This window comes from Eulemur rufifrons, chromosome 21, assembly GCF_041146395.1.
Source record: "Eulemur rufifrons isolate Redbay chromosome 21, OSU_ERuf_1, whole genome shotgun sequence".
Taxonomy (NCBI): Eukaryota; Metazoa; Chordata; class Mammalia; order Primates; family Lemuridae; genus Eulemur; species Eulemur rufifrons.
In genome coordinates this window covers 454,508-476,785 of record NC_091003.1, presented here as the reverse complement: position 1 = coordinate 476,785, position 22,278 = coordinate 454,508, and the positions used below count along the sequence as shown (strand labels likewise).

Sequence of the window (22,278 nt, the reverse complement as noted above, 5' to 3'; positions counted from 1 at the left end):
CCTTGACACTGGACCTCGGCGAACTGGGGCAGCACCTAGGAGAAGCCTGAGCCCTGAGTTGGGACCTGGGCTGGCGCCAGGCCACACTCGTGGGCACTGAGGCAGCGCAGCCCAACGTCGGCAGCTGCGGGTTTGCTGGAAAGAAAGAGGCAAAAACAGAAAATAAATCTGAGTGCTCCGATTAATGTGCCGTTTCACCAAAATACTGCTGTAAATTTTACTAAAAAGGCCAGCACGCCGGGCACAGGTGAGAGGAGCTTTCTGAGGCAGAGCAGAGACAGCGTTCGCTGGGACTGGCACCGCCTCAGACAGAGGAGAAACAGGCAAAGGCGGAACTCGGAAACTTGGGAAATAGGAGCAGCAGTCTGTAAAATGAGGGCAGAAACACCATTTTAATTTCGATTTGAATATTTACAATAATATACATGACAGTATGGTAAGATTCTAGAAAAAACATCATCACTGTGACTGTAATATCCATATTCTGATTGCTTTTGAGAACAAAGATGCCTTTTTAAAATGCTGTTGCTTTTTAGAATGGAATGTCATTTCTGTCTTGCACCTAGATCCTATCTGCTACACAGCAAATGAAAACACCCTGTGAAACAGACTTTTGAATTGTAAAATCTAAGTCTTGATTCCAATTTTCCTGACCTGTCTCTCTTATCACTTGAGAGAAATAAGCTTTTTTTTTTTTTTTTTTTTAAGAGATGGGGTCTTGCTATGTTGCCCAGGCTGGACTTGAGAACTCCTGGGCTCAAGTGATCCTCCTGCCTCAGCCTCCCAAGTAGCTGGGACTACAGGTATGCACCACTGTGCTCGGCTGACATAAGTTTTTTTTTACATAAGTTTAAGTTCAGAAATTTTACAAACAAAGAACAATCTTACACCTACATAGTATCACTGTATGTTCTCAAAAAGCAAGTTCAGGAAAATTAAGAATGATTTACAAAAGGCACTGAAGTTAGCAAAAACATTGCTAGTTTTTCCTTTTGGATTAAACACTGGAAATGTTCACAAAATACTGCTTGTGTGTGAGCAGTTGTTTGTGACACCCAGGAAGAAGTCGGCCTTCAGCGAGGTTAATGCTTCCTGGGAGTCCTGCCGCACCCGGCGCTGTGTTCTGTGCCCTGGTCCTCACGCGCAGACCCCGCGGGCAGGGCCCAGGGGAAGGCGACAAGCACCACAAGGAACAGAAACAGGACGCAGATCTCGGGTTCTGGACTGCGAAGCAATGCTCTTTGATAAAGGGAATCCCAACTGGAATGAATTCTACAATAAGGGCCACATCTGCCACGGTCGGCCATAGAATCATTTATGCTCAGCAAACCCTAAGAATAAATTTCAAAAACAGGAAACAATTTACAGATTATTTTATCATCACTACATTGGCAACTAAATAACGTAGCCTGAAAGCTCAAGTGCTGGTGCAAAACGCAAACACTTTTTCATCATTGCTGGTGAGTTTTGTGGGACTGTTTGCGTAACTCCCAATGGCTAGACTTTTCCCAAGAGAAAAGCTACTTTTATCTTCTGGTCAATAATTTAAATGTTTTTAATGACCCAGATTATAAATATCGCTGCAGGTCTGAGACACACCCCAGGTTCGCTGCCTCCCTGCCGTCTATCTCCTGCCCCCGGCAAACCTAGAGGGGTTCCGGCCTCGCCACGTACCAGGCAGTCTGGGCGGTGCCCCCGGGAAAAGGCAAGCTGACACACGGCTGCCCCTGGCACGACGCCAGTGCCAACGGCTCAGCCGCGCCCTCCGAGTCGGGCATTTGCTCAGGGGCCCGGGGAGCACACGGCCAGCTGTCAGTAATCGGCCTCGGCACCCTCTCCTGTCACACCCAGACCCAGGGACTGCCGCCTAGGAGGTCGGTACCACTACTGACCACGTCCACATTTCACAGGAAGTTCGTATCTGAGTTCGCTTTCATTAACTTCTTCCAACATACCAGAAATCTAAATTTTATTTAGAACACTTGCATTTTCTAAAATTCTTACACTTTCAAAGTGAAGATAAATAAATTAATCAGAATATAATCTTTTGTGACATTTTAGCGGGAAACATGTTACCCTTTCTTTGAAACTGGAGAGCAAAGCGAGTGCCCGGCAGCGAGCGCCAGCCTACAGCGCGGCCAGCTCGGCCAGGCGCGTGGCCCTGCGGAGGTGGCTGCCGTGTGCGGGGCTGAGGCGCCCGGGGCTGCCCAGGCCGGGGCGGCAGGAGGCGTGGCCGGGCCTTCCAGGGCTGCTTCCGGCAGGGCCGCTTCTCCCCGGACTGCGGCTGGGAGGGCACCCGAGATCCGGCGGCTGAGGCTGGAACTTTCCCTTCAGCGCGGGGCTCGGCCAACTGAGGAAACCAAGGCAGGTCTGTCAGCGCAGCCGCGCAGTCAGGGAGCGCAGGCAGGGCACTCGGGCACGGGCACCCGGCCCCGGACAGAGAAGCGGCCTTCTCAACTCGGAACCACGGGCACCGGGAAATTTTAAATCTCACGTGGATTTTCCACGAGAACTGCCGGGGACCCTGAGCGCACGCCCGGGCCGCCTCCACCCCTGGGACACGCAGCAGACACGCTGCTCTCCCACCCGACTGCAGGTCTGTCCTGCGTGTACGGACCCCCGGCACGGGAGTACACGTGTGAGCCTGGCTGTGGGACTGCCAGCGTCACGGGAGAGCCACTAACGTGTTCACGTGACCGCTCCAGACGCCCCCTCCCAGCAGCCACCCCTGCCAGTACGCCGGGTCCCGGGGTCCCGCGGATACCTCTGCCTGTCCGAGGGCGGGTAGCACAGCACCGCGCTCCTCCACCTGTGGACGGCCGGGTACTGGCGAGGGTCGATGTCTGCACATTCCAGAGCCGCCAACACGTCTCGATCTAGTTTTGACGGCTCCTCTCTAGAATGCAGAATAAAAGGGATTCAGGAAAAAGCAGAAACAACTTTGGTGACAAACAAAAAAAAGACTTCCAAAGTATCACTGCAATTTTAACTTAAAAACCCAGCGTGCAAACAAAATGGTGTGCGAGAATCCATCCGGCCTGAGCACAGGAACTACTGAACCATCGCCGGGACTCAGAGCGCCTGCCGCCAGGGACGCACAGGCCGGGGAGCGGGACGAGGACGCACTGCCCTGTGAGCAGAGTGCAGGAGGGGGCAGGGAAAAGACACCAGGACGCCAGCTTAGGTCTCCTACCACGGCAAGATCCACCCCTGCTATTAAAATATGGTTTAGGGGCTGGGCACAGTGGCTCTCGCCAGTAATCCCAGCACTTAGGGAGGCCGAGGCAGGAGGATCTCTTGAGGCCAGGAGTTCGAGACCAGCCTGGGCAACATATCAAGACCCTGTTCCTATAAAACATAGAAAAATCAGCAGGGCATGGTGGCGCGTGCCTGTAGCCCCAGATACTCAGGAGGCTGAGGCAGGAGGATGGCCTGAGCCTAGGAGTTTGAGGTTACAATCAGCTATGATGACACCACTGCACTCCAGCCAGAGTAACAGAGCAAGACCCTGTCTCTCTAAAAAAAACAAAACAAAAACATTGTTTGCATATTTCCACCTTTAGGGGTACTCAACACCAGCCGGCTGGGGACTTCCACCACCTGCAGTACTGAGACTGTCCCCAAGATGGATTTTCCTCGAAAACAAACTGAAGTCTTGGAATAGATCCGTCGTTCCGGTAGCATTTGCTTCCCTAGCAGGTAACAGCAGACACTAGAATCCGCCCCCACCCCGGCTAACTGAAGAGGTCCCTGAAGGAGCATTCAGAAGCCCCACCCTCGAGAGACCAGATATGGGAACTAAAAGCGAATGTCGTATCAAACTGGGAAAAGAGAGGGTTTAAAAGGAACCAGAAACCGTGCCGAGTGTGAGCACACGGCGGCACACACCTACCCAAAAAGGAAGAGCCTCTGGGTGGTCTCCCTCTTGGTGGGGGCGGATGCCGGAGGCTGAGGGCCACCCCCGCTCAAGGTCTCCTGCCTGGGGCTGCTGGGACCCAGGGACATTTTGGCCATTCCAGCTGACATTTCACTGTCTGTCTGTCTTTGGTTATTTCTGGGTTGGTCTGCAGCAGGAGGTGCCAACGAGTCACTTTCTACTGCGTCCATTCTTGAAGTCAGGGTCTTCTTATCTTTAGTTTTCATAATATTTTTATTTGGTGCCTTGGAAAAGCGACTTCCTAGATTTTGCAAATTCAGTTTATCAAACTCAGCACTCAAACCCGAGACAGGTGACAGATATGCTTCTTCCTCGCCGGGGGACTTGGGCCTCTTCCCGCCCAGCGTCTCGTGACTCAGAGGACTGCAAAACCCATTTCTGCTGCCGCGGGGACCGTTCGGGTCTGAGGCTTCTATCAAGTCTGCCTTCGGCTCCGAGGGCAGGGGGCTGCAAGCTGCGTGTCCAGGAGCTCCGGGCGCGGGCTGGCTGGCATTTCGAGCTAGGTTTTGCTGATTTTTAATTTCTTCCAAGCTTCTGTCATCTTCGTCTAGAAAGGCCCCCACAGAGATGGAGTTGCTGCAGGCCTTCCCACCGCCTGTGAGGACGACAGAGAGCACGTGAGTGGCGTGAGCGTTCTGTCCCCCTCGAGCACGTCAGACATTCCCACGACCCCAGCAACAAATCAAATTCAAAACCCCCTCTTCAGAGTTCAAGACAGAAAATCGCTGTTACTCCTCGGAACAGGGCAAGCAGAAATAAAGGTTCCTCACCCATCTGAGATTTTACCGTGGTGCCTCACTGTGTTTGAAAGGTGGATTTTTTTTATTACTAGTGAGATGCACACTTATTTCCTTTGAATAATTTCTTCTCCTTTGCCCATTTCACTTTTGGAGTATTTCTGCCATTTTTCTTACTCTTTATATTCTCTTTTTAACGTTGTCAATGTTTTCATGAGTTAAAGTTTTGTGCAGTCAAACCACATCATGGTCGTTCCATTCACTGCCTTTGTGCTTCTGAGCGCTTTGCACCCTGGTTTCTGACAAATACACACCAGGATTCTGGTGTGAGGCCCTCCTCGTTCTCTCCCTGAAAATATGCCAGAGCTAAAATACTACAGAGCCCCAGCCAGTGCAGTCCAGCTACTGTGAGTTTGTAAAACAGCACAGGACGAAGCTTTGCTCACCACTGAGTTAGCAAACAAAACCAGAAATAGCAAATACTGCTTGAAGTGATACCACAGTCTTCAAATACACCCCCCACCGCCGACGTGCGCTCCCTCCGTACCAGAGCTTCATACACCCGCACCCCAGACGTGCGCTCCCTCCGTACCAGAGCTTCATACACCCGCACCCCAGACGTGCGCTCCCTCCGTACCAGAGCTTCACACACCCGCACCCCAGACGTGTGCTCCCTCCGTACCAGAGCTTCATACACCTGCACCCCAGACGTGTGCTCCCTCCGTACCAGAGCTTCATACACCTGCACCCAGACGTGTGCTCCCTCCGTACCAGAGCTTCACACACCCGCACCCCAGACGTGTGCTCCCTCCGTACCAGAGCTTCATACACCCGCACCCCCAGACGTGTGCTCCCTCCATACCAGAGCTTCATACACCTGCACCCCAGACGTGTGCTCCCTCCGTACCAGAGCTTCATACACCTGCACCCCAGACGTGTGCTCCCTCCGTACCAGAGCTTCACACACCCGCACCCCAGACGTGTGCTCCCTCCATACCAGAGCTTCATACACCTGCACCCCAGACGTGTGCTCCCTCCGTACCAGAGCTTCATACACCTGCACCCCAGACGTGTGCTCCCTCCGTACCAGAGCTTCACACACCCGCACCCCAGACGTGCGCTCCCTCCGTACCAGAGCTTCATACACCTGCACCCCAGACGTGTGCTCCCTCCGTACCAGAGCTTCATACACCTGCACCCCAGACGTGTGCTCCCTCCGTACCAGAGCTTCATACACCCGCACCCCACACGTGTGCTCCCTCCGTACCAGAGCTTCATACACCTGCACCCCAGACGTGTGCTCCCTCCGTACCAGAGCTTCATACACCTGCACCCCCAGACGTGCGCTCCCTCCGTACCAGAGCTTCATACACCTGCACCCCAGACGTGTGCTCCCTCCGTACCAGAGCTTCATACACCCGCACCCCACACGTGCGCTCCCTCCGTACCAGAGCTTCATACACCTGCACCCCAGACGTGCGCTCCCTCCGTACCAGAGCTTCATACACCTGCACCCAGACGTGCGCTCCCTCCGTACCAGAGCTTCATACACCTGCACCCAGACGTGCGCTCCCTCCGTACCAGAGCTTCATACACCCGCACCCCACACGTGCGCTCCCTCCGTACCAGAGCTTCATACACCTGCACCCCAGACGTGTGCTCCCTCCGTACCAGAGCTTCATACACCTGCACCCCAGACGTGCGCTCCCTCCGTACCAGAGCTTCATACACCCGCACCCCACACGTGCGCTCCCTCCGTACCAGAGCTTCATACACCTGCACCCCAGACGTGCGCTCCCTCCGTACCAGAGCTTCATACACCTGCACCCAGACGTGCGCTCCCTCCATACCAGAGCTTCACACACCTGCACCCCCAGACGTGTGCTCCCTCCATAGCAGAGCTTCACACACCTGCACCCCCAGACGTGTGCTCCCTCCGTACCAGAGCTTCACACACCTGCACCCCAGACGTGTGCTCCCTCCGTACCAGAGCTTCATACACCCGCACCCCAGACGTGTGCTCCCTCCATACCAGAGCTTCACACACCCGCACCCCAGACGTGTGCTCCCTCCATACCAGAGCTTCACACACCCGCACCCCAGACGTGCGCTCCCTCCATACCAGAGCTTCACACACCCGCACCCCAGACGTGTGCTCCCTCCATACCAGAGCTTCATACACCCGCACCCCAGACGTGTGCTCCCTCCATACCAGAGCTTCATACACCTGCACCCAGACGTGCGCTCCCTCCGTACCAGAGCTTCATACACCTGCACCCAGACGTGCGCTCCCTCCGTACCAGAGCTTCATACACCTGCACCCAGACGTGCGCTCCCTCCGTACCAGAGCTTCATACACCCGCACCCCAGACGTGTGCTCCCTCCATACCAGAGCTTCATACACCCGCACCCCAGACGTGTGCTCCCTCCATACCAGAGCTTCATACACCCGCACCCCCAGACGTGCGCTCCCTCCGTACCAGAGCTTCATACACCTGCACCCCAGACGTGTGCTCCCTCCGTACCAGAGCTTCATACACCCGCACCCCCAGACGTGCGCTCCCTCCGTACCAGAGCTTCATACACCTGCACCCCAGACGTGCGCTCCCTCCGTACCAGAGCTTCATACACCTGCACCCCAGACGTGCGCTCCCTCCGTACCAGAGCTTCATACACCCGCACCCCCAGACGTGCGCTCCCTCCGTACCAGAGCTTCATACACCCGCACACCCAGACGTGCGCTCCCTCCGTACCAGAGCTTCATACACCTGCACCCCCAGACGTGTGCTCCCTCCGTACCAGAGCTTCATACACCCGCACCCCAGACGTGTGCTCCCTCCGTACCAGAGCTTCATACACCCGCACCCCCAGACGTGCGCTCCCTCCGTACCAGAGCTTCATACACCTGCACCCCCAGACGTGTGCTCCCTCCGTACCAGAGCTTCATACACCCGCACCCCAGACGTGCGCTCCCTCCGTACCAGAGCTTCATACACCTGCACCCCAGACGTGCGCTCCCTCCGTACCAGAGCTTCATACACCCGCACCCCAGACGTGTGCTCCCTCCGTACCAGAGCTTCATACACCCGCACCCCAGACGTGTGCTCCCTCCGTACCAGAGCTTCATACACCCGCACCCCAGACGTGTGCTCCCTCCGTACCAGAGCTTCATACACCCGCACCCCAGACGTGCGCTCCCTCCGTACCAGAGCTTCATACACCCGCACCCCAGACGTGTGCTCCCTCCATACCAGAGCTTCATACACCTGCACCCCAGACGTGTGCTCCCTCCGTACCAGAGCTTCATACACCTGCACCCCAGACGTGCGCTCCCTCCGTACCAGAGCTTCATACACCCGCACCCCCAGACGTGCGCTCCCTCCGTACCAGAGCTTCATACACCCGCACCCCAGACGTGTGCTCCCTCCATACCAGAGCTTCATACACCTGCACCCCAGACGTGTGCTCCCTCCGTACCAGAGCTTCATACACCCGCACCCCCAGACGTGCGCTCCCTCCGTACCAGAGCTTCATACACCTGCACCCCAGACGTGCGCTCCCTCCGTACCAGAGCTTCATACACCCGCACCCCAGACGTGCGCTCCCTCCGTACCAGAGCTTCATACACCTGCACCCAGACGTGCGCTCCCTCCGTACCAGAGCTTCATACACCCGCACCCCAGACGTGTGCTCCCTCCATACCAGAGCTTCATACACCTGCACCCAGACGTGTGCTCCCTCCGTACCAGAGCTTCATACACCTGCACCCAGACGTGTGCTCCCTCCGTACCAGAGCTTCATACACCTGCACCCCAGACGTGCGCTCCCTCCATACCAGAGCTTCATACACCTGCACCCAGACGTGTGCTCCCTCCGTACCAGAGCTTCATACACCCGCACCCCAGACGTGCGCTCCCTCCGTACCAGAGCTTCATACACCTGCACCCAGACGTGCGCTCCCTCCGTACCAGAGCTTCATACACCTGCACCCAGACGTGCGCTCCCTCCGTACCAGAGCTTCATACACCCGCACCCCCAGACGTGCGCTCCCTCCGTACCAGAGCTTCATACACCTGCACCCAGACGTGCGCTCCCTCCGTACCAGAGCTTCATACACCTGCACCCAGACGTGCGCTCCCTCCGTACCAGAGCTTCATACACCTGCACCCCAGACGTGTGCTCCCTCCGTACCAGAGCTTCATACACCCGCACCCCAGACGTGTGCTCCCTCCGTACCAGAGCTTCATACACCTGCACCCCAGACGTGTGCTCCCTCCGTACCAGAGCTTCATACACCCGCACCCCAGACGTGTGCTCCCTCCGTACCAGAGCTTCATACACCCGCACCCCCAGACGTGTGCTCCCTCCGTACCAGAGCTTCATACACCCGCACCCCAGACGTGTGCTCCCTCCGTACCAGAGCTTCATACACCCGCACCCCAGACGTGTGCTCCCTCCGTACCAGAGCTTCATACACCCGCACCCCCAGACGTGTGCTCCCTCCGTACCAGAGCTTCATACACCTGCACCCCAGACGTGTGCTCCCTCCGTACCAGAGCTTCATACACCTGCACCCAGACGTGCGCTCCCTCCGTACCAGAGCTTCATACACCTGCACCCAGACGTGCGCTCCCTCCATACCAGAGCTTCATACACCTGCACCCAGACGTGCGCTCCCTCCGTACCAGAGCTTCACACACCTGCACCCCAGACGTGTGCTCCCTCCGTACCAGAGCTTCATACACCCGCACCCCCAGACGTGTGCTCCCTCCGTACCAGAGCTTCATACACCCGCACCCCAGACGTGTGCTCCCTCCGTACCAGAGGTGCGGGCTCCGTCTCTGCAGCAGGCTTTCTTTCCTCCTGTTTCTCCATGAGCCTTTTTGCCCGTTTCCTGCTGAGTGAGATACTCTTCTAGTCTTTGCAGGCCCTCCTGGGAAGACAGATCAACAAAACAGCCCAGAAATTCCCAGTATTCAACCCAGGGGTACCCCAGCTCATGAGCTAGCTCCCTGCAAGAAATAAAACACAATTAACCAGGTGAAAAACCAGAAGAAATACTCAGAGAACTGACTGTACAGAAAATAGCCACTGATGCTCCAAGTGCCAAAACAATGTCTGCAATCTTGGTGATAATTTTATTTTATCCTACATTTGGGGCTAAGGAAATTTGCAATTTCTAAAACAGCACTCTTCCTAACAGGGTGAGGCCCGGCGGTGCTCCCGTGAGGAGCTGTCACACATGTGACAGCCTGAAGGAGACCTCAGCCCAAACACGCCTCACACCAGCAGACCTCCGTGGCGACAGGTCAAAGGGCAGGGCTGCACTGACAGACGTACTTTTTCATTTCCACGGGACAACTCTACGAAGTGGCATGTGACGCCAGTTTGGGCCGTGCACATAAAATTTAGAGGTCTTTTTGAGGCTCAAGTTGTAAACTTGAATCTGGGCATGCATTTTGAGAAAAGGTTCTAAACAATCCCATGAAACTTTATTTGATTAAAACATAATTCAGCTTTGTGGTTATAGACTTTCTTTTCAGGGACTTTTTAGAACATTTACGTTTCTAGCCACACCTGCCTCTTGTGTTTTAAACAGAGGCGGAATGTTAGATTTTCTTTTTTTCCCAAGGAAACATCCATTCATACACTACCTTACACAAAACATTAAGATCCCTTAGAAATATGTTACACAGCTGCTCCAAGGTCTGGGAAGGGACTGTTGTAGGTTTTAATTCTGCATCACAAATTGCATCATGTCCCGTGTGTGTAAGGACTTAGACCTGGAGCAAGCGGCTCCGGTAAAGGATGCCGGGAAGCCATTACTCTGACGGCAGCCGGGCCTGGCCTTTCCACCCTCGCTCAGCACAGAACCACACAGCACACCACACAGCCCGCCTCAGCTTGCACGACTCCACGCGCCGGTCCCGTGACTACCTTCCCACTCTCTCAAAGCCTCTCTCCGGGTCAGATTTCCTGACATTGTGAAAGAAGCTTGCTTTCTCTCGAGGTGGAGTTTTCCAGAGTTTGCGAAAATCTTCTGCCTATGGAAAAAAAAGTGTATTAAGAGATGCCGTGGCCGGGTGTGCCGGCTCACGCCTGTCATCCCAGCACTTTGGGAGGCCAAGGTGGGAGGATGACTTGAGGCCAGGAGTTTGAGGCCAGCCTGAGCAACATAGCGAGAACCCATCTCTACAAAAATAAAAAAGTTGGCCAGGCGTGGTGGTGGCACCTGCAGTCCCAGCTACTCAGGAGGCTGAAGCAGTAGGATCGCCGGGGCCCAAGAGTTTGAGGCCGCAATGCCACTGCACTCCAGCCTGGGTGCCAGAGCAAGACCCTCTCTCTAAAAAAGGGGAAAAAGAGATGCCACTCACCTGGGGGGACTTAGAGACCCACCAGCATTGCAGAATCTGCTTGTCTCACAACATCCTTCTTGCCACCCCCGTTCACGGAGCCCCAGGCCCACCTGTCGTGTAGCCAAGAGTGGCTGCACGCGCAGGTAGGGGAGGGGCTGCCTTCTCTCCTGTGGCCCCGTCTCGGCTCTGAGGGTCAGATCTGGACCAGAAGGGCCTAAGCCCGAGGCCTCGCCCTGGGGACAGCAGGTGTCTTGGAGCCACCACCCCTGACCACACACGTAACCACCTTCCCACCACGAGAGAAGAAAATAAACATTTATCTTTCTGAGTCACTCTTACTAGAGTTTTGTTTTATGGAGCTGACCTGATGCTGATACCACCTCATTTTTGAGACATTTTTACAGTTGCAGATAACAACTTATTTAGAAAGTTTTTAGTACAAGATTACAGACAGGCCAGTGCATGAAATATTTCAGGTGGAGAAAGAACTATCCAATGTAAAACTGGCCTAAAAATGTGCATAACCCTTTGACCCCGCAACACGACCACTGAGGATTTATCTGAACATCAGGGATGTGGGCGAAGCCCGAGGCGCTGAGGTCTGGGCACCCAGGAAGGGCCCCCGGAGAGGGAGCTGGCGCCACGCATCTGTAAGGACGCAGGCGGAGCCAGGCCTCAGGCAGCTCGGTCTGCAAGTCGCCCTCAGACGCACGCGTCCTGGTCACGAGGGACAGCCTTGCTGGACGGGCGAGGTGCCGTGAGAAGGCCTGACGCAGACGGGAAGAGCAGGGAGGACCCGGGCACGGCAGAGGCCTGGCCAGGCCCCGAGCTACGCTGAGCAGCGTGGGCTTCTCGGCACGTGCCTGGCCAACAGGCAACTGGGTCGGGCACACATTCCTCTGGCAAATGTCCTGACGCCTGTCACCAGCTCACTGGGAGCCGGTCTTGGAAGAGGAGGACCTTAGGTTCCAGGGGACCTGGTTCCTAAGCCCAAGCACAAAGCCACAGGCTAGAACACCCCAGTGTGGCCACAGCCAGGAGATGCTTCCAGAAGGTTCCCCAGCAGCTCACCTTGGACGGACTCAGGGGCCCTGCGAAGGCTCTCAGGGTCAGCACGGGGTCTCTGGGGCTGCCCCCATAGCGGCCACCGGGAGAGGACTGGGCCGCCCGGTCCGAGGACCACAGCTCCCCGATGACTGGAGAAGCGGTGTCCTCTGCCCGCAGAAGCGGCACGTAGTAGTGACCTGGGGAGGAGACAGGCGTCGGCCACCTCAGCACGAGTGACGCAGGCACCGACCACGGCCTTCGCAAAGGGACAGAGTGACAAGAGATAAAAACACAAGCTCTGCAGCCGCAGGTCAGGGCACAGACCAGCGCTCGCTTCACCAAACAAGCCTCGCTTTCCTCCTCTGCTAAAACAGAGAAAAGGGGGAGAACGGGAGACGCCCCCACCCGGGTCTCAAAGGACAGAAACGCAGCCTGTCTTCACCGAGCACGACCAGGAGCTCCACAAACGGTGGCAGTGAGTCACGCTCTGTTTCTGCCCCCTCGGTTCCCCAGCCCTGAGCTGCTTCACAGCTGGCACCGCTCGTCACGCGTCTCCAGACGGGTCTGCAGCCCCGTGGCGCCGTGGCGTGTGGCGTGGGAGGCAGAGGACAAGCGGTGTCGTGAGGCTGTGCCCGCGGTGCGTGGCAAGTCCCACGGTGTCCTGAGGTCCTTGGTGTCCTGAGGCCACACACCACCCGCCCCGCGCTCGAGCCCGGCCCCTGGACCCGATGGCCTCGTGGACAGCGGGAGGTACACCAGTCGTGCTGCCCAAGAATGCCTGGGAGTTTTCTATTTTAATGCCTATCCAAGTTTTTATACTTTTCCCCCTGATTATCAAAGTACCGTATTTTCATTGCAGAGTATATTAGAAACTACAGCAATTAAAACAGTATTTCACATTTTACAATCTTGGCCCAGGATGCATCATAAGTATAACGGTATTTTGTTGGTAACTGGCAAGTTTTTTCCTCTCTTAGTGGTATATGAAACAATGGTGTCTTCTGGTGAAGGTATAGGGTAAAATCCACCTATGATTTAACTATCCATAAAATACTAATGCTTAATTGTGGGGTTTTTTTTTTTTTTGAGACAGAGTCTCATTCTGTCACCCCAGGTAGAGTACAGTGTCTCCATGATGGCTCACAGCAACCTCCAACTTCTGGGCTCAACCGATCCTCCTGCCCTAGGCTCCCAAGTAGCTGGGACTACAGGCATGCGACACCATGCCTGGCTAATTTTTCTATTTTTAGTAGAGATGGAGTCTCGCTCTTGCTCAGGCTGGTCTGGAACTCCTGAGCTCAAGCGATCCTCCCACCTCGGCCTCCCAGAGTGCTGGGATTACAGGTGTGAGCCACCGTGCCCGGCCCAAGCCAGGTCTCTGGAAGTGACGCCCACATGGCCGAGGACATCCCTGCCGCCACCAGCACAACGCTGGGACCCACATCCTGTGCATATCGTGCACACTTAGCAAGTATAATTAACGTAAATTCCTAGGACTGGAAGAGACAAGGGAACGAGCTAAGGCTCTGGACACTTTAGATCAGGGGTCAGCGAACTTTTTCTACAAAAGGCTGGGCCGTGAAGAATCAGGCTGCGTGGGCCATGTGGTCTGTACCAGGCAAGTGCCCACACGCAGCGTGCACACGGATGGTCACGGCTGTGCGCCAGCGACACTTTATCTACAAAAGCAGGTCGGGAGCTGGGCAGTCGCACCTGCTGACTCTGACTTAAACGAAGGCCAGTGGAGCTTCAGGCGGGAGCGGAGAAGCAAAGGCAGGCACAGACGGCAGAGTCCACGAGCCTGGCACGCCTGCCCCAGTCGCCTCCAGCAAGCAGCACCGCAGCTCTGGCTGCAGACGGCCAAGAGAGGGCACCTTTCTGCCCCCTTCCGACATGTACTGACAACGACACTCGGGAAGGCGGCAGGGGAAGCCCCTCGGGGACGCGGCCACCGTCACACGCGGGCGCCCACAGACCACGGGGCACAGGCGCCAGCTACGTGAAGCTTCTGACCAGAGCAGGGGCCTCAGCGAGCAAACACAGCCCCTCCAGGGGTGGGGACAGGAAGGCCCCTCCAGGGGTGGGGACAGGAAGGCCCCTCCAGGGGTGGGGACAGGAAGGCCCCTCCAGGGGTGGGGACAGGAAGGCCCCTCCAGGGGTGGGAGCCGTCCCAGAGAGCCGGGGCAGGAGCCGCCCAGGCACCAGCCGAGGAGCTCAAAGCAGGGGAGGGAGGCCAGGTCCTGCTGCAGAGGGCTCCGGAATGAACGGACACGAACTAGAGCCAAAGCCTGCCCCGCGCTGCCCTCTGCCAACCTGCAGGCTCCACCTGAAGGAGCTGATCACAGAGAACCTGCTGGGAGAGACCTGCAGGGACCACACGGATCACACGGATCACACGGGCGAGGCGTGAGCAACAGCTGACAACGGACAACCTCAAAAAGGTTCTCCCCCCAGAAAGGCCCGAAGGAGGACACGAGGCTTCAGAGCAGAGTTCCGTGAAAGCAGAGGAGGGAAACGAACTCGGGGAAGTAAAGGGCAACCGAGAGGAGGCTGCGGAGGGCGAAGGGCTCCAGGACAGCTCCGCTGTGCGGCCCAGAGCGCGAGGCCGGCCGTGCAGCAACACCCTGACCCCATCTTACCTTGTAAATATTCTCTGATCCGCTCCTTCAGTTCCACAGATTTATTTTTGCTTCTTTCACAAATTACCTATTGGAGAAAAAGTGTCTAAATCTTATTTTATTGCAACATGTCCTTCATTACAGTGATTTGATAAAAGCAAGTTTTACCGTCAACACGACAGTATCTCACTGCTGAAGTTTAATAAAGCTCACACGAATCGTGTGACGAGAACAGTCTGTCCCCTAAACCGTTTCTGTCAGAGCCTCAGGGGACGGGCCGAGGGAGCACACTCTGGGACCAGGGGCACATGTGACTATTCTCTGTGCTACTCCACATTCTGTAATTTTCTGCAAGGGAAGGAAAACCTAAGAGTTCAGCACGGACGTGGCCGTGACGTTCTCAGTGGTCTGAGCACCACCGCCCGGGCCCTTCTCCCCGTGTGACTTTTCTGTGCTCTGGTCCAGGCGGACGGAGCTCCTGTCTCACACGGAACAGAAAAGTGACATCTTTGTAAGCACTGGGATCAATCTTCCCAGCCCTTGGAGAATCGTAGCAGTCAGACCAATTTTGCTAGAAACAACAGAAAACCAATAACCTTCACGTAAGCGGAAAAGAAAGGGAACAGCCTGAGAGAGCAACGCACGAGTGCAGCCTGTTTTCAGTCTGTCCCTGACTGTGAGTCGAGGGGCTTTAAAAATGCCATGAGCTTTCAAGCTGGTCACCAAGTAGCATTTTATAAAGAAAGACACACAAAGTTAAGTCGTACCTATGCAAAATAATGGTAATTTCTCAACTGCAGAATTTTCTGGTGAACTTTACTCCTTTTTTGTGGGTTATTTTAAACTTTCTACAGACAGTGGGCCTGACCTATGTAACAGCAGCAGTTACAAGGGGGGCGTGGGAGAAGCCGCTGCCACCAGGAAAGGGTCCCGGTAGGTGTTGTTTCCAAGGGGTGACAGGTCCCGGCTCACAGTCTCTCGACCCCCAGGGCCAGCTCCCTCTGCCCTCCCCAAGCATCGTGCGAGGCCTGTCTGGGTCGGTGACGACACGCGTGAGGGGCCTGGCCCACCCCCTGGTGCACACTGAGCTGCCTTCAGAGTCACCGCCTTCGTCACCATCACCACCCTCACCTCTGTGCTCTCTGACCCTGGTCACTGATGTGTTTCAGACTTGGAGAAAGACCGTGAGCTGTTCACAACAGCTGACTGCCAGTTTTAGGAAAATAAAACCAGCAAATTGGGTCAATGGTACCAACGTTATAAAAAAAAAAAACAAAAAACCCAAGTCAGTTCAACCCCTCGCGGCTCCCAAGCGGCGTCACCCTGACGCGTCAGCCGGTGCTCAGCGAGCCCACGACGCAAACTCGCGGTGACTTAGGACTCCACCGTAGCTGTGGCCACAGACTGTACATTATGCTTTTTCATTGCTAACTCTAGAGAGTAACTGAATTTTAATAAGTACTTACATCTTCAGGTGTTTTATCGTATTTATTCCTTGGGTTTTTTACAGTCAAATGGTGTGAAGAAAGCACGCTGACCACATCCGCGTTCCCGAACTTGCAAGCAAAGTGCAGCGGTGTGTCGTAGCCCTGGAAAAGGTGCAGAGGAAGCACGATTATTCACACTTCTTTGCCTTATAAGGGTCACTCTACAGTTGACAGACAGACAGCACGGCTGTGTCCTGGCAAAGCTGCACCTGCACACACAGCCGGCGGGTGACGTGGGCCCCGGGCTGGTGTTTGCGGACCCTGCTCCAGCGGGAGGACTGGCTCTGCCCTCCCCAACCTTTGGGCCTCATTCATTCATGTCTCAGGTTCCAGGGTGCCTTGATTCGGGAACTCGCTCGCTGGCCCCTCCGGGCCTCCTGCCACACCTGCACATGAAGGACCCTCACCGCCACACTTCCTCCGGACCCCCCTTTCCACCTGCTCCGAACCCCGCACACCTGCTCACCTCGACGCCTGCCCTCCCCTCAGCCACAGTCTCCAGGGATGTGGTGGCCCCACAAACCCAGCACTTTCTAAAGAGCTGAGGTCGTTCTGGCCACTTTATGAACTCCTACTTCTAGTGGTTATAACACAAAGTGACCTGAAACATCTAATTTCAGTAATTTAATAAGTTTTCTTTCTGGACACATGCATAGATTCCACAGACATTAATTTAAAGAAAGGCTGGGTACAGTGGCTCACACCGTATTCCTCCAGGGTGGGAGGATGGCTTGAGAGCAGGAGTTTGAGACCAGACTGAGCAATACAGCGAGACCCCCATGTCTACAAAAAATTTAAAAATTAGCCAGGCGGGCGTGGTGGCGCACACCTACAGTCCCAGCCACTTGGAAGGCTGAGGAAGGAGGATCTGTTGAGCCCAGGAGTTTGGGGCCGCAGGGAGCTGTGATCACGCCATTGTACTCCAGCCTGGCTCAAAAAAAAAAAAAAAAAAAACCACCCCCACGTTTTTCTGTAGGGCACAGGGCACTAAGTGCTGTATTACAGCCACAAAGTCACAGGTGCTGATTGTACTGATCAAATCTGGTATCCTTATTTAATTAGTTCACACTTAGTCTGACTTTGATTTTATTCTTCCTTTCTTATTTTATGCGTACTATTTTTTTTTTTGTCTTTTACCTCTTTCTATAATTTGGTAGCTTGGTCCAATTTCTCTACATTTCCCCTTTTCTTTCTTGTTAATTTAAAAGTTATTCTTGCTTTTCAATTCTGCAGTTCAATGTATCATATTTGTTGTTTTATCAAATAACAAAATTATGCCCCACCAAGATACGGTTCTTTTACTTTCTCACCCACAACTTTCTAAACTCCCAGGTTTTGCTCAGAGTTTACACTCCTTGGCTCTAAGCTGTCACTGGGTTTTCCCTTCTATAAATACATCAATTTTTGTGTTTCAGGAATCCTTACTTAACCCTTATTGGACCATTAAAAATCTGGCCTTTGAAAATTTTTATATATATGTGTGTGTGCACACACATAAATATATAAAACATATATGTGGAATACTAGAATAAAAGGCACCAAAACTTTTTTTACTTTCTTTTCTATGCTCTCTGGCACTTGCCCATGTTCCCGTCTCGACAGAGCCCCGAGGGACCCCGGGAGCGGCCCGCCCCCCAGCGTGGCCACAGCAGCGGGAGGCCTCCCGCCCCGCGGGCGCATTTCCAGGGCTTCCGAGCCCAGCGAGTGTGCTCTCTTCTCTGACCGTCCCCCCGCGCCTCACTCGCTGGCGGAGCGCAAGAAACGCTCTGCTGGGAGCACAGACGCGCAACCCGCAAACAGGCGACGGCCGGCCACGGAGCGCGGGCGGCGCGGGCGACTCGCCGTCTTGTCGGGCGTGTTGAGGTAGAGGTCCACCAGGTAGCACGTGCGCTGCTGCAGCATGGCCGCGTCGTCGTCCGGGTACATCAGCCGCATGAAGTCGGGGTTCTCCAGGGTGGCCACCGTCAGCTGGCAGATGGACGCCTGGTTCTCTTTGGCAGCCACGTGCATGACGTTGTACCTACATCCTTCCTGCAAGAAGCGCATACTCTGAGCCTCCTTTTTGCTAAAGGTCGGCGAATTCTGTCACGACTACGGCGATCACAATGGCACGCGCGCGGCTCAAAGCAGGCTCACCTGCACAATGGTGGGGTTGTCTCCCGAGCCGATCAGATAGCGGGGGTTACTCCAGACAAGATCACAAAAGGTGTCCTCTTCTCCCTTCTCCACGGCTTTCCGAAGCTTGGCAGTGAGGTCCTGCGTACGGGGCGTTTTATAACTGTTCGCTCGCTCTTTGTTCACCGTTTCTGATTCAGACAAGCACAAACCATCTGTCATCAAGAGACAAAATTTAAAAACACTTAATTTCACAATTTCTCATCACCTCCTCTGTGCTATGCTGAGAGGATCAACAGCTTTTCTGCAGCGGCTTCCACGCCATTGGGGAGGAACAGGGGAGGGACAGCAGCACCGGCAGGCTGGGGCGCGACCAACCCCACTAGCACCCGCCCGGGAAAGGCTTTGTGAATGAGGCGTCACTTGCTGAACTCTGAGCGCTGAGTCAGCTTTCAGCAGGCGGAGGAGGAACAGGGCAGCTGCAGCCAAGGAGACTCCGCCAGCAACCACACAAGGCCTGGGTGTGCAGGGGATCCCCCAAGAGGGAGAATGTCCCCCACGTCATTCGCACCAGGGGACGTTCACAGACTACAAAGAGAGAAGTCTGTGAACCGTGAGGAATCACTCTGGTCTCTGTGTAGGAGGCACCTCGATGAGGCTGAGTGAGGGAACCGGCAGACAGGATTCCTAACCGAAGGTCACATGTCCAGGAGGCAGTCCCTCCCCCTGGAGCCCAGCCAGCCGGGGAAGACCGGACAGCTGAGCGGGGGCAACGGGGGGCTCCGCATGGAGCTGACTGCCAGCGGCCCTGAGCGGGGCGGCGGGTGTGGCCGGGTTTCTGGCTGCGCCCCTGCAGGTGAGCCCAACTTCTGCAGCTGCCCTGGCCCCAGGCGTGGGGAGAGCTTCAGATGGGGAAGCAGGCTCGTCTCAGCATCCAAAAAACACCCGGAATCAACAGGCAGCAGGAGACACAAGGGGACGGATGAAGGACAACGGTGTTCCTTCCAGCATTTCTCCACCGTTAGGATGCTGAGTACTGGCATGTCGGCCTCAGGGCCTGAGGGGCTCCCTGGTGCACTCAGCCCCATCCCCTCTGCCCTCATGGAGAAAACCCGTCACCACGTATCAGGAAGGAGGGCACAAGACAGTCCGGGCGAGTCTGACAGCAACGGCAAGACGGGAACTGCTGTATAACTGACCTTTCAACTCACCACTGCTGAAGGGAGGTGCTGCTTTCACAGGAGAAAGTGGTAGCGAGGTTTTGCTTGGAGAAGGGAAATAATCACAAACTCCCCTGGCAAACTTCTCAGCGTCTTCTCTGGTTGAAAAAGCTTTAAATCGGGACCCTTTGATCATTTTGACAGCTTGCAATGCTTCCTTCTTATTTTCATAAACGTGGACCCTTTCTGGTGGGAAAAGGAACACAGGAGAGTCAGAGCCGAGTGGCTGTGGCACTGCCACCGTCAACCCTGGGCTCAGTGATCTGTGGAAACCGCAGCCTCCCAGCCACTGGGTTCATCTCTGCACTCAGAGCTCAGATTTCCAATCTTGAAGAAAAAGGGCCAAAAGAACACAATCAGCTTGATCATGTGTTGTGAATAACATGCTACATATTTCATATATAAATGTAATTTAGTATCCCAAGATACCACACTAAAAAGTAAATTTCACATGGATTAGAGATCTAAATAAAGGCCGGGCGTGGTAGCTCACGCCTGTAATCCCAGCACTTTGGGAGGGTGAGGCGGGCGGATCCCTTGAGACCAGGAGTTTTTGATCACACTGAGCAACACAGCCAGACCCTGTTTCTACAAAAAATAAAAAAATTAGCCAGGCGTGGTGCACATCTGTAGTCCCAGCTATTCAGGAAGCTGAGGCAGGAGGATCGCTTGAGCCCAGGCATTTGAGGCTGTGGTGAGCTATGATGATGCCACTGCACTCCAGCCTAGATGACAGAGAGAAACCCTGTCTCTTAAAAAAAAAAAACTAGATAAAAATAACTTAAAAAGAAAAAACAAACCATGAAAAAAAAAAAAACCATGAAAATATTAGCAAAGAATATAAGACAATTTTAAACATAACTTTGAGTGGGCTAAGCCTTCTTATGCCGGCCAAGAAACCATCCATAAAGGAAAAGACAGTTCCGAATACATGATAACATTAAAAGTTCTGTAGAACTACCACAATCAAGTTTTGTACAAGACCATCATAAATACATAAAATACAAATATGATGGTGGACTTGGAGAAAATATATATATAACAATGAAGAATGGTTAATGTCCACTGTTTGATACAAAAGGCCAATGTATTGACCAAGCAATCATCAAACACAGACCATAACCGTATAAAAATGGTATTTAACCTAAAACAAGATAGCAGGTTTCCTTTACTCAAAACATAAATGGAAAGTTTTAACCGCGTGCAGTACACAAGGCAGAATAGAAATAAAACAAGCACTTTTCCCTTTTTAGATGGAATGCATATGTTTTGGAAAGTGGTAGCTTTCAAAGTGTTAAAAACGCTTACCTTTTGACCCTGTACTTCTACTTGCCATTTTAATAAAAATAAAAACAATGTGTATTTATATACATTTACACTTATGTTAAATTCAAAAATACGCATATACTATGTCTCAAAATATATATGAAATATAAAAGCAATGTTTATATGTATGCATAAAAAATAGCCAGATCAGGTGTGGTCACTTCTAGGGAGTGAGATTTGGGTGGGCAGGAGAGAAACTTCACTTTTACTTTAGATACCATATACGTAATACATACATTACAAATGAATTTTTTATAAGCAACTTTCATAATAAAGATTAACACCACAAATTGCATCATGACCATTTCACAGTGTCATTAATCTTCTTTAAAAAGATCTTGCAGTGGAATAATATTCCATTCTACTCGGGGTAAAATGACCCAACCTCCTACTCTTGGGCATTGCCACGAATGGCATCACAGTGACAGCAGCAACGGCAGGGCGCAATTTGTGACAGTCCAACCAACATCGAGTTCTCACTGCTTTTCCCCACTGCTATCTATTGAGCCCTTCACAATTCTTTGACGTTGAAAATTGTTTATATATTCCTTGGCCATTTGCATTCATTAACATAAAAGGTGCTCAGGTTATAATGAATTTAAAAAAGGGGGAGACAATTAATCAACAAGGTTCCCAACAAATGGCAGCCGATCGCTCTCTGTAAGTCAAGTGTATCTCACAGGGTCCCATGTTCCCAACAATTTGTCAAAATGCTTATATAGATTTACATGAAATTCAAGAAAGTTCTATATAAAAATGTTACACTGTTTCTATCTATAGTTTCCAATTTTCAAAATCACACCCTCCCCACAGGTAACCCGTTCAAGGAGTTGGGCAGGATGGCCACGTTACCAGTTCTCGCTGGGACGTCCTCGTAGGCGGGGCACACCCCGTAGTACAGAGGCGGCTCCTTGTAGCCAGTCCCTCCGGCGGCGTGGGAGGCCGCCGGGGCCGCGGCACTCACGGGCATCAGGCAGGCCGGCAGCGCCACGGCTTCTTCCTCCGGAGGATTCAGGCCTACGCTGTAGCCAAAATCTCTGTCCTCGGGGAAACTGGGCTGCCCGGTGGGGGTCTCTCCCGCAGACTGCAGCAGCCTTTGCGTGTCCTGGCTTAGAGCTGTGCCACCTGCCTCGTCGTGGCCGGGAGGAGAGGAAGGCAGCCTTCCTCCTTGCTCCAGTAAAGCCTGAGCCAACTTTTTCTCAAAAATGAACCGTGTGGTTGATGTAATGGGTCCACATTTCAATCCGGCCTTGACAATTTCTTCTCTGAGGTCATCTGGATTCAGAAGTTTCAACCGAGCCAGGACGGCGTCCATTGTCATTTCACCTGGAACCGAGACAAAGAGACCTGATTTGCTGGCTACAAGCTCGTGCTTTCGTATTAAAACAAGGTTTGAGAAAACCTGGTTTCAAAGTGGGTTTCAAGTTTCAAGTTT

The 22,278-nt window shown here is 53.7% G+C and overlaps 1 protein-coding gene across 1 annotated transcript in view; it reads right to left on the bottom strand.

Moving 5' to 3' along the window:
- Positions 1-291: 291 nt before the first annotated feature.
- ANKLE2 (ankyrin repeat and LEM domain containing 2) overlaps positions 292-22,278 on the bottom strand; it is a 29,179-nt gene continuing 7,192 nt past the window's right edge. Inside the window, exons 2-13 of the mRNA XM_069497599.1 lie at positions 21,696-22,169; positions 19,497-19,703; positions 18,319-18,512; positions 18,025-18,213; positions 16,162-16,284; positions 14,717-14,783; positions 12,102-12,274; positions 10,612-10,718; positions 9,496-9,686; positions 3,893-4,532; positions 2,765-2,896; positions 292-2,350 (exon numbers count right to left, since the gene is read on the bottom strand). Coding sequence (XP_069353700.1) covers positions 2,128-2,350; positions 2,765-2,896; positions 3,893-4,532; positions 9,496-9,686; positions 10,612-10,718; positions 12,102-12,274; positions 14,717-14,783; positions 16,162-16,284; positions 18,025-18,213; positions 18,319-18,512; positions 19,497-19,703; positions 21,696-22,169 — 2,720 coding nt within the window. The 3' untranslated portion in view covers positions 292-2,127. The remainder of the gene's footprint in view (positions 2,351-2,764; positions 2,897-3,892; positions 4,533-9,495; positions 9,687-10,611; positions 10,719-12,101; positions 12,275-14,716; positions 14,784-16,161; positions 16,285-18,024; positions 18,214-18,318; positions 18,513-19,496; positions 19,704-21,695; positions 22,170-22,278) is intronic.